Here is an 11,603-nt window from a genome sequence, read left to right as displayed (position 1 = left end):
AGGTTACCAGGACACTAAGTAGCAGAACAGAAATTCCAAGAGAGCACACTTATTTCCTTCAGGTCAGAGCCTGAGGAACATGTGTGGCTAAGCCCCCAGCCCCGCAGCATATCCACCCAGGGCAGGGGATGGAGATGAAGGTGGCTATTGGTGGAAACTGGATTTCAAGCAGGAGAGGGCAGTACAGGAAGGAACTGGTACACCAGGCACTGATCCAGCCTTGAGGCCCTTAAGGTCTGACCAAATCTTTCCTTCACCTGTGAAGATGGACACTCATTGTGGCCTTCTTTTCTCCTTTCCTGATAAGGCTAGATAGATGCCACTTGCCCAAAGCCCCACGGAACAAGAGATGGACCCCAGACCATAGGCTCCATGGTGATTTAAAGCAGTATTTAATAATTAGCTGGGGCACAGTGGCACGTGCCTGTAATCCCACTGGCTAGGAAGGCTGAGACAGGGAGGATCACAAGTTTGGGGCAAGCCTCAGCAACTTAGCAAGGTCATAAGCAACTTAGAAAACCTGTCTCAAAAAACAAAAAGGGCTGTGGAAGTAGCTTAGTGGTAAAGCACCCCTGGGTTAAATGCCCAATACCAAAAAAAAAAAAAGTAAGTTGATAACTAATTTTAAATCTACAAGGCTCCTGGGTCACCACTAATCTGAAGTTGGCTTAATTGAATGTCAAGGTTCAGTGGCCCCAGGGGACCTCACAGGCCTTCACACCCATTTGATTAGGGGTAACTTTTGATTCCTCCTCCCATGAGGGTGTAGCTGTTCTGCATCTCAGGGCCATCCTTGGGTCCCTCTCTTATTAGGCCTTTAAAAACCTAGTTCAGGGGCTGGAGTTGTGGCTTAGAGGTAGAGCACTTGCCTGGCATGTGTGAGGCAATGGGTTCGATCCTCAGCACCATATAAAAATAAAAGGTATGTGTGCATCTACAGCCAAAATTAAAAAAAAAAAAATACCCAGTTCAGTGTGCAGTTACTTCTGCAAAAGCAAGATTTTCATCCATCCATGCACCCAGAAATATGGAATGAAAGAAGTGGAGGAGACGTTCCTCTTGCCTTAGGAAAGGCAGGCCCTGTTCCCCAGTCTTACAAGCTGCCCCATGAAGATGGAACCCAACTTGCTGAGAGCAGGCCAGAGCCAGCCAGTATGAGGCAGTAAGGGAGAATAAGACTGAGAAACTGATGGTCCCCAAGGCTGAGAGCTGCAGATTAGGCAGGATGTGGGACCACAGAGAGGATGGAGCCAGAGGTTGGAAGGCCCTGGTGGGAAATGCAAAGGCCTTCAAACCCCTGCCTTGGGGCCTAGGGTGCAGCGCCCGGGTGAGGCACTCACCTGGCACCTGTGAGGCCCCTGGCTCCCTGTCCAGCATTAGTGGAGGGACTAGTTATCTCAAGATGCTTATGATTTCCTTGTCCTAAGGGTCACATGTCACCACAGCCACCCCCAGGCGCCTCACATAAGCTGTCACATGCTCAAGCCGCCATAGTTTAAGATTTTATTTTAAAACAATAGTAAACAATTTTGTTGATTTTTCTTAAACCACCTTACACTTGGCTTGTCTCAGGCAAAAAGTAAAAAATAAAAATACTAAGGGAAGGGGAGGGAAACATGGGGACTGACCTACCTCCCTAGAAACCAGCCCTGGTCCTGGCATCTGGAATGGCTTTGGACACTGCCTTTAACAAATGAATAAAGAAAGCACCGAAAACTTGTGCTTCAGCAGCAGATTAGGACCCTCCACTGAGAAAAGGGTGGGGGGAAACACAGGTCCTCAGGGGCCTGGGTCAGCTCTGGAAACTTCTGGGAGTCTGGAAGCCTCTCCTCCATGAGTGTTGCAGAGTGACTCAAGAGATGGTCCCTAGGAAGAGCCCTCCTCCAAGCTGGGCATATGGGGATCTGTGAGCTCACACCTGGACAGATTTCCCCGCCTGCTGGGTGAGGTGGGAAGGACAAGGACATCTTCAGAGCATATAGAGAAGGGCAGGGGATCAGGCACTGGCTGCCAGACTCCTCTTGTCGTGGCTCCTGGTTCCTTTGTTCGAGGGATGAAGACTGACTGGTGCTGGGTGGCAGACAGGGAGCTGTAAACAGCTTGGGTGTGTCACCCATACGTGCAGGCTCCTTTGTCATCTTGGGAACAGGAGACCAGAGAAAGCCCTTGTGGTGTCAGGTTGATACGGAAGAACACAATGATAGCAGCCGCCAGACGCGTGCTTGCTCTGGGCCCTGCCCCCAAACGAAACACTGACGAGGTTCTGGAATGGCAATGGTGGCAGGGAGGGCACAGGGGACACTCCCTTCTCCTGGCCCCCAGCCCCTCAGGTCCAGGAAGAGGCAGTCTGCCCCTGGCTCGGGGCAAAAGGCCTGGGCCCCTCTGTACTCAGGACAACCACTGCAACGTGGACTCTCTAGGTCCCATCTCCAAACTCCCATCTGCCTTTGACAAAAAATCAAAAAATAAATAGTGTGCACTTTTCACGTCCCCTGGAATCTCTGGCCCAAGACTAGAGATGCAAGCCCTCATCCCCTTCCCCACACCCTGGTGCCACGTCAGGGGCACCTTCTGCCCAGCTGGGGGCTGGCAGCAGCAGAGTAAATGTCTCTGGCCATTTGGCCCCCAGGCAGCAGGCCTTCCAGGGTCCTAGTTGAGGGGCTGGCTCAGCCCTTTGGTCCACCTTGTCCATTAAAATTAAAATAAGAAAAAAAAAAAAAAGGCTCCACTTGGTGACTCAGGTCTGTAGAGGTCTCTGCTTCAGCCCTCTGTCAGTCATTCTGTCCATCCTGCAAGGCATCATGCAGGCCAGATCTGGAGGCTGGACCCAGCCCTACCCACCAGTCACTGCAGTTTCGTCCCCAGCTTGCGCTGTCTGTTCCTGAAAAATAGGATAGGGTCAGATGTGGGGACACCTGGTGTTCAGTGGTATCCCCTCCCCACTCAAAGTTCCAATGAAATGGACAAATGCCCATACAGCAGCTGCAGTGACTACCCAAGCTGTACCAATCAGAGCCCCTGCCCTGGGGCTGGAACATGGACAGGGTCAGTCTCTGCTGGACTGTATCATGATACCTCCTCAACTTTGGAGCCCAGGAAGAGGGCCAGGAGACGGGCAGGGCAGAGACCTGGACAAGAGGGACCTGGCTGATTCCAATTAATCATGGAGCACTCCCCTTACATACAGGTCAGCCCAAGCAGTTCAGTTATCACCAAAATGGAATTACAAAGCAGCAGCTCAGGACTGGGGTTATAGCTTAGTTGGTAGAGTGCTTGCCTCACATGTACAAGGCCCTGGGTTCAATCCCAACACCATCACCACCAAAAAAAAAAAAAAAAAAAAAAAAAAGCAGCCCTACATCTGGAAATATGTAAGCAAAGCAGACTGCAGAGTTTGGAACTGCTGACATCCTGGTTTGGAATGTGCCTATATCCATATGAGCTCAGGAACTTAATCAAAGCAGGGAATTGCCCCTATTTTCTAAAGCAGCTGACTGAGGCTCAAGAAGAACAGGGCTCATCTAGGACCCAGGTTAAAATCCACAAACCTAACCATGGCCCACGAGGCACAATATGACGTGGCCCCAGCCTTTCCTGTTCCCTGGGCTCCTATGACATCTGCCTCTCTGCTGAGCACCTCAGCAAACTTTTCTGCCTCAGAAGCTTTGTGTATGCTGCTCCCTCTGCTGAGAGCCCCCACTTCTGGCCCTAACAGGACCACTGTTCCTTCTCCTAGGAGGTGGTCCTGGGCGGTCACGCAGCAGGTTAAGTTCCTGTTGCAAACCCTCAAACCTCTGGGTCTGGCTCCCTGGCACGGACCTCACCTCACGGACAGGCTCTTCATTCCACACATCTCCCTGCAGCTGTGAGTGCCCCCAGGGTGGAACCCTGGCTGACTGCACCCAACCTCACAGCCTGGCACAGAGCAGGTCCATGTGGAGGACAGGCAAATGAAGGCAGGTGGCAGCCAGCCAGCCAGGACGGGCAAGGCAGCACCACTCTGGGAGCCAGGTAAGAGCACAGCAAGGGTGGCTGGGGCCTTTCTGCTGTTAATGGGATTGCCCAGCCCTAACTCCTTTAAATCCCCTTGTCTCTTGGAGCTGAGGCTTTACAGTTAAGCTTGTTAGCATAATTTGGACCTTAATATACTAAACACATTTCCTAGCTGCTGGGACACCCCTCCCTGCCCCACCTCTTCGTTCCTCTCACTCCTCTTTGGAAAACATCCTCTGGAGCCCAGCCTGCTTCAGCTCCTCTCTGAACCCTGAGAGGAGCCAGTAGACATCCCACCCAAGATCTGGGGTGAGCTGAGTGGAAGAGTGTGAGTCAGGAGCATCCAAAGCCCAGCACTGCCCCAACATGCTCTGCACCTGAAGGCTGCCCTAACTGGGTGTGCCCGCTGACCTGGCCACCAGGAAGCATCTCAATAAATAGCTTGGAGGGCCACGCCCAGGACCCCACGCCCAGGACCCCTGAGATCTCAGTGGACAAGCTCTCCTGTTTTTGGTTGCAGATGTTAAGTGCAAGGGCTCTGGGACAAAAGTTCACTGCCCAGCTCCCTCACCGACTTTCTGAAAGATGTCAGGCAAGTGATTTCCCTTTCCTCTGAGCTTACTTTCTCATCTGCAAAATGAGGATCACAGGAGAATTCAATAAAGCAATGAAAGAAAAGTAGGCAAGTTCCAGGCTTTAATGAAGCCCTCCAAATATGGGGACAGAAGTAACTTCTGGCCCCTTAACTTACCTGGCTTCTGCCCGGGTTACCGTGTACTCAAACCAGAGTACATTGGGAATGAGGCTCGTGTCCCGGATTAGGAAGAACTCAGAGACAGGCCTGGAGAGACAGACCCAGAAAGCCACAGCTGTGTCAGCGCATGAGCCTCCCACCAAGCCAGATGCCCCACCAGATCCTGGGGCTGGTGCTGCACCCTCCCCCACTTCTACAGAGCCACAGTACTCACAACCCAGCAGGACTTTGGCCCACCCCGCCCTCCCTTCTTCCTTTTCTTTTGGCAGTACTGAGGATTAAACCGCAGGTGCACTCTACCACTGAACTCTATCCCCTTGCTCTTTTGATTTTACTTTGAGACAGGGTGTCAAGGTAAGTTGCCAATGTTGGCCCTGAACTTTTGATCCTCCTGCCTCAGCCTTCTGAGTCGCAGTATTATAGGTGTGCACCACTTTGTATGACTCCGACTGTTTTCTAAGTCCCTCAGAGCCTAGGCAAGGACAGAGGATGGTACTCTGGCTTCTGGATGTGGGGAGGCCCCATAAGATCCTGCAGCAAGACCTAGGGGAGGTGGAAGCTAGGCAAGTGGCTGGGTACTGGGCTCTCCCAGGGAGATGAGGCTGGACTCAGGTTGCTGGAGACTTCCCATTGATGGCCACACCTGTGGGAGTGGACAGGTGCCACAGGCCAGGAAGGTGGAGGGACAGGAGGCAGTTACCAGGCTGCTATCCTGGGGAACAGCGGGGTGAGGACCTCCTGGGTGAAGACGAACCAGGCGATGGCCATGAGGCTTCCAGCAATGCCCCCATAGAGCACCTGGCTCCAGGTGTGGTACAGCAGGTAGACCCTGGGCCAAGGCCAGAAGGGAAGTTCATGAGAGCCAGACAGGGACAGGCTTACACAATCTCCTGTGGTCAACACGGTCAGTTTCCCAGGGACCTTGTATGCACACGTGGTGTCACACGCAGGTAGGACAAGCTCCCAGGAACATGCCTCAGCCCACCTTCCAAAGGGGGGCAGGGCACTGGAGCCCAATGGCTGCTCCCTATCTCTAGAAGTGATGAGGTTGCTCAGCTGGGATCTGCCTCCCTCCCATCCAGCCCTTAAACTGAGTCTGTCTGTAAGAGGCTCCCCCAGGAACAAATGGCTGACACACAGGGATATCCCCAGAATCTTAGGCTCCGTCAATGGGCTAGAAGGAGCAACTGGAACCCTGTCCCTTTAAAACCTGAGGTGTGGGGCCCTTTCCCAAACCTTCCCTACAAGACCTGGGAGGGGACCCACAATGAGGTCTAGCAGGATCTCAAGTGGGCAGTGCAGGGCAGGGCTCCTCCTGCCTCATACCTGCTGTAGGAGACCAGGAAGGCCGCAGTGAGGAGCCCCAGGGACAGCACGTGCCTCCACAGCAAGTCCAGGAACCTGGCGTTGTTCGTCTGGTGCATTCTGGGAAAACAGACCATCAGCCAGCCTCAGCCCACAGTCTGTGGTCCAGGCCTTCCAAATAGCCCCTGGCCCCATCCACACGCTCCTGGAACCTTCTGCCTCAGCTGCAGCTCTTTCCACCCCTAGGGGTATCTGAAGGGCTAGCAGTAAGTCCCCAGCACAGCCCATCCTGGGCCATTTTAGGGTCACACCCACTGGGACAGAAGCTCACCTTAAATACAGGAATAAGAAGGAATAGACGGAGAAGAACCACATAAACTGGGAATGGCTGGAGGGCATCCCGTACTTCGTGCCCACAGCTGTGTGGGGGCCTGGGGGAGAAAGGAGACCAGGGCATCACAGGAGGACGCAGGCCTCCTGGCAACACCCCAACCTGGGGAACCACAGGCCCTTGCAGCCCGGGCCCTACCTCCACAGGGCCGTGGTTCCTGGATGACGTGTTTGATCAGCCAGTTGACCCCTTCGTTCAGTGCCAGGCCCCCGAGGAATGAGATCTGCCAGGGGAAGATGTCAGTCAGCTGAGCCTGTGTACCTGCTGGCCATAGCCCAGCCGCAAAGACTGTGGCTTCTGACTGACCTCCCAGGCCAACAAGTGAACAGCCTAGACCAGCAAAGAACTCTGCACCGCAAGACACGCAGCAGTATGGAGGGGACGGCAGAGCAGAGCAGGGTGTGGAGCTGAGGGGACAGACTCACCGTGTGTAGCTCCCGCTTGAATATGATGAGGGTCACAAAGCCGACAATGACAAAAACAGGGCTGAGGCTCAGGTAGGCAAGGAGGTGGCCAGAGAGATCACCTGTGGGAGACAGAGAAGCAGGCATGGGAACAGGAGCCAGTCCCTACAACCCAAGTAGGGCCTGAGCCAGCAAGGAGGTCCCAACAGGACCTGGCGCCCAGGGCGAGGCAGTGAAGATGCCCAGTAGACCAACCGACCACGCCAACCTAGTAAAGCCGGTATAACAAGAAAGGTCTAGTCCTAACCACCAAAAATCACACAGCATGATCTTAATGCAGGTGCCTTCACTGTCCCCATTCTGAGTACCAGAAGGAGTTATGGACCTGCCCAAAGTCACTCCCACAAATCACACACACACAGAAGTGAGGGACTTAGAAATCCAAGGATCCAACCTGGTCCACATGCCACACCCATCACTCTGCCAGAGCAGAGATCTGAAGCCTGCTTGGTCTGACACCAGAGGCAGGTCCCTGCATGGAGGGCAGCCCAATGGCACAGCACCACACCTCTGCTGCCCCAGCCAAGCCCTGGGCCGCTGGGAAGGCTGATGGTCTCTGGACTCACACAGACTTGAGTCCACACTAAAGCTCCAATGCAGCCAAGCTGGGACAGTGGCTGCCTGTGGCAGGTAACAGTTTCTCACTGCTTCTCCATCAGCAAGAAATTGTGCCCTACTGACTACCAGGGTTTTAAACTCCTGACAAGCCTGGAGGGAGGTGGCATGAAGACCACTGGCCCATAGAGACACTGAGGCCAAAGGCAAGGATGAGCCCAAAAGCTACTTCTGCTGTTTGAGACAAGGTGGCCATGGCGATCTGGGGTTAGAGGGATGGCTCAGTCCTTGTGCCAGGACATGCTGCACAGAACTCAGGCAAGGATTACCCCTGCCTGAGTCTCAGTACTCTCCCAGGAGGTGCAGGTATTAGTACCTACCCCCTCCAATGGTGTAGACAGGATGTGATGGGACCCGAGAGACACCAACTTGGTTCCTGGCACCCAGGACACTTCCACGTGGGGGTCACACAGAGGCTGGGAGAACTCAGAGCGGGAAGCGGTCCACAACACTGGGCTGGCCCCAAGCAGCAGGAAAGGTGCCCACAGAGGGCTGAGTATGGGTTCCAAACCTGAAAAGATGGGTGCCTCATCGGGCCTTCCCTGAACTTACCCAGGGATCTGGCTTAGAGCTGGTCTGAGAGAACAGAGCAGCAGTCTAGGTTCAAGTGCTTCTGCTGTCTGAGCCCCACTGGGCAATGCTGAGTGAGTCCTTTCCCTTTTCTGGGCCTCTGCTTCCCCATCCATCCCCTCTTAGCTCTGAGATTCTGGGTCTCTCTGCTACCTGGCTGATGCCCTGGTACTGAGCTGTGAGGACACAGCAGTAAGTAGCTGGTGCCGCATACCTTCAGCCATCTCATCCGCCTGCCCTAGAGCCAGAACTACCCTGGGACCTTCCTGTACGTGCTGCCAGGAATTCTGGTCTCTCCACTCTCTGATCTAAGTTCCTCCATGGCTCCCACTGCCTTTGGGATACGTTCCCCTCAGGCAGTCCTGGCCTGCTTCCCTTCCACCTTCTGCTCCAGTTCCAGGGACAGCACTCTAGTTCCCTGAAGAACTGTGCTCTGTCCTACTTCTGGACTTCGTACACACTACAGTCCCCATCTGGGATGCTGCCGGAGTGAACTCAACAAACATAAGTGAATACACCACAGTGGCAAAAAAAGACAAGACCCTACCATTGCATAGCTCTCAGTCTGGACAGAGAATCTGTAATCGGGACACAGCTCATGATCTGCTAGTTCATGTACCTACTGGCCTAGTGTGTGTCTCCCCCTACACTTCAGGCCCCATGAAAGGAGGGTCAGTCTTTCTATACTCCACTACTCCCCTGCCCGCCACTTCACCATGCCTAAAAACTATGTGAGGTGAAAGATGAAGGAAGCAAGTTCAGTGTAGGCAGTGGCACAGAGGAGAGCAAAGGATTCCAGAAGCATCTACAGGGGATTAGACCTTGCAGGCACAGCCAGGTCCCTTATCACAGCCTGTGTGTACACTGCCAAGTTGCTTCTCCCTTGTAAGACTGAAGCTCTCTGAGAAGCTACTCTGAGGCCAGGGAGGGGATGTCAAGAAGATGCTTGGTCAAGACCCTTCCCTGCTCAGAGACCTCCTTCCAAAGAACAGGAATGTAGGGACCTATCAACCAGGACTGTTCATCAATCTAAACCCAGAACTGCCCAGGGCCTAGCACTTGGGAGGTGCTCAGTGGATACTGGCTAAATCAATAATCGAATGGTGGGCAGGCAGACAGATAGGAAAAAGCACCTGGCAGCACGGCCCCACCCCTAGTATAGCCCAGAACAACCAGTCAAAGTTCTCTGGCATCCAGCCCTGAGGTCCTCTGCAGGACCAGGTTCTCATGTCCCTGCCCAAGAAAGCAGTAACAGCAGGCCCTTTTTGAGCAAACTAGGGCTCAGTGAGGGGTCCCCAGCCTCACCCACCACATAAACATCCTACCTGTGAAACAGGTAACATCAGCTGCAGGTATTTAGGGGTTGTTTACCCTGTGGTAGGCACTGTGCCCTGCACTACTCATGCCTGCCTTCGTTTGATTCACACATCATTACAGAAGAGAGGCACTGAGCTTAGTGCCACTTCAGGGATGAAGTGGCAGGGTCGGGTTAGGGTGGGGATAGGCACTTGCTCAAGGCCTCAGCCTGAATTGGAGCCCGGATACGTCTGACCCCAAGGCCCAAGCTCTGCAGTGTATCTACTAGACTGCCCACGGAACGGTCGCTAATGGACCTCTCAACTGGAAAGCCCTGCCCTCCTAGAAGTGTGTGGACTGCGAAGCTGCATAAAAGTCAGGATCCCAGGGGCTGGCTGACTGCCTCCTCGCCCGGTGCCCCCAGTGAGCGCTGCTCAGGGCGTGACTCCACAAGAACTCACAAACCTGGCCTCGGCTTGCACACTCCCTGCAACAGGGAGCTCTTTCTCTTACAGCCAGTCCAAAGCGCTATCCCAAAGAAACAGGCACTCCCCGCACGCCGAGGAGGGAGTGCGGCCTCTCTGGCTTCGGGGAAGGCGGGGAACAAAGGCCAGTGATCCTTCTCCGCCTCACATAGACCCCAGTCCCATTTCAGCCCACCGGAGCCGCGGGACCCTGGGGGATCGCCCCAGGCGCGCAGCCGCAGAGTGCGCGATCAAGAGGCACACAATTTCGCCCAGCTCATCGCCGCCCCACTGCGCCTGCGCGGCGCGCGCGCCGGCCGAGCCCCTCCATGGCTCACTATTTGACAGTTCCCACCCCGGTGCCTCCGCGCCCCCTCCGCGGGCCCACGCGGGCCGGAGCGCCCAGGGCCTCGGGGCCGGGCCCGGGAGGGGGGCCTCGGGGCCGCCTTTTACCTGCAGGATATTCGACGTGGGTGAGAGTCACCGGCCGCCATGAAGCGGGGAGCGAGCACTGTCCGTCCGCTGCCATCTTACCCGGAGACCGGGCTTCGCCAAGCAGCCAATGGGGAGCCAGGGGGGCGGTGGTCCTGACCTATCACGCCGGGAAGGCGCCACGCACCCAATCGGAGACCGATACAGGTATTGGCGCAGCCATTCAGCGTACAGGCCGTGAGGCTGACCCGAGCGGCGAATCAGAGAGCTGGCCCCTAGGAGCCTGCGAGCCGTCCCAGCCGGCACCCAATCCAGGACCAGCGCAAGTAGTTGCCTGACCAATTAGGAAGAAGGAGAGTTCCAACCCAGAGCAGAGAGCAGGCCAGCCAATCAGAAGGTAAGCATGGCTCACAGTGTGGGTAGGATGGGCCAATCAGGCGCTAGCTTGGGGGGCGTGTTGAGCTTTGGTGGGAGCTTTGGTTCGGCTGGGATTTGCTCTGGAGGAAAGTTTCCCGGTACCGAAGTACCTCTGCGGTCGGCGGGACCTGCGCGCCGGTAAGAGCGCGTGCTCGAAGCAAAGAGGAAACCTCAGCACCACTGGGTCCTATCCGCTTTTAATTATAAGTAAACTGAGACCAAAGACTCTGGCATTTATTTTTCTTTGTCCTTTACTGATCAACGGAAGGACGAGTCCAACGAAGCAGAGGGCTTTTTTGTTAAAGAACTCGTGGGTTAGAGAGGGAACTCCTGGGGCGGGGGCACACACACGTTTAGGTACCCTAAACGCTTTACAGAACGGAAGCCTAATTGAGGTTAAGGACGCCTTCCTTCTTCCACTCATTTAACAAGGATTTATTGGTTCAGCCATATTGATACTACTTAATGAGGCATCTTGGAAGCATGTTTTCCACCTACCCCTCAGTTTTCCCAAAACATTCTTAAGTAAACCTCAATACGTCCCCACCCACCTCACCCTCTGACCCCCTCTCCAGCTAGATGAATTACAGGCCAGGTAAGGTGCTCTTGTCTCCTTACCTTGGCTTATGCAGTGCCTCTGCCTGGAATGCACATCTCTTGCCCTACTTTGCCTGGCCTAGTCTGACTCAAGTGTCTGTTCACACGTAAAGGTTTCTGTGGCCAAGTGAGGGGCCTCCACTGGACTTCTGTGGTTGCATCCCCTTTTCTACCTCAGCCCTCACAACACAGGATTGTTAATTGCTTCCTTTTCTGTCTCTGCAAGTGAGCAGTGGTTCTCTGACAACCTGGGCCAACCTCAGCTTGTAGAAAACATGGATTCTTGGGTCTCACTAAGACCTCCT

General features: G+C 54.5%; 1 protein-coding gene across 1 annotated transcript; it reads right to left on the bottom strand.

The window, feature by feature from the left end:
- Nucleotides 1-1,489: 1,489 nt before the first annotated feature.
- Dolpp1 (dolichyldiphosphatase 1) lies at nt 1,490-10,419 on the bottom strand. The gene is made up of 8 exons (XM_027943087.2): nt 10,306-10,419; nt 6,869-6,969; nt 6,582-6,666; nt 6,384-6,483; nt 6,074-6,172; nt 5,448-5,576; nt 4,745-4,834; nt 1,490-2,881 (listed from the first exon to the last, which is right to left on the bottom strand). The coding sequence occupies exons 1-8, from the start codon at nt 10,379-10,381 to the stop codon at nt 2,845-2,847; spliced, it is 717 nt and encodes a 238-aa protein (XP_027798888.1). The 5' UTR covers nt 10,382-10,419; the 3' UTR covers nt 1,490-2,844.
- Between the last annotated feature and the right edge of the window lie 1,184 nt (nt 10,420-11,603).

The sequence above is a fragment of the Marmota flaviventris genome, chromosome 13 (assembly GCF_047511675.1).
Source record: "Marmota flaviventris isolate mMarFla1 chromosome 13, mMarFla1.hap1, whole genome shotgun sequence".
Lineage (NCBI taxonomy): Eukaryota > Metazoa > Chordata > Mammalia > Rodentia > Sciuridae > Marmota > Marmota flaviventris.
This window is presented reverse-complemented; position numbering and strand designations above follow the sequence as displayed.

What these genes read in the sequence shown, in the direction of transcription:
- Dolpp1 (XM_027943087.2), bottom strand. Translation starts at nt 10,381, where the DNA reads ATGGCAGCGGACGGACAGTGCTCGCTCCCCGCTTCATGGCGGCCGGTG. An exon ending in TCAAGCGGGAGCTACACACG is followed by an intron (nt 6,667 to 6,868) that starts GTGAGTCTGTCC and finishes TTCCCCTGGCAG; the next exon opens with ATCTCATTCCTCGGGGGCCT. An exon ending in GGAACCACGGCCCTGTGGAG is followed by an intron (nt 6,484 to 6,581) that starts GTAGGGCCCGGG and finishes TTTCTCCCCCAG; the next exon opens with GCCCCCACACAGCTGTGGGC.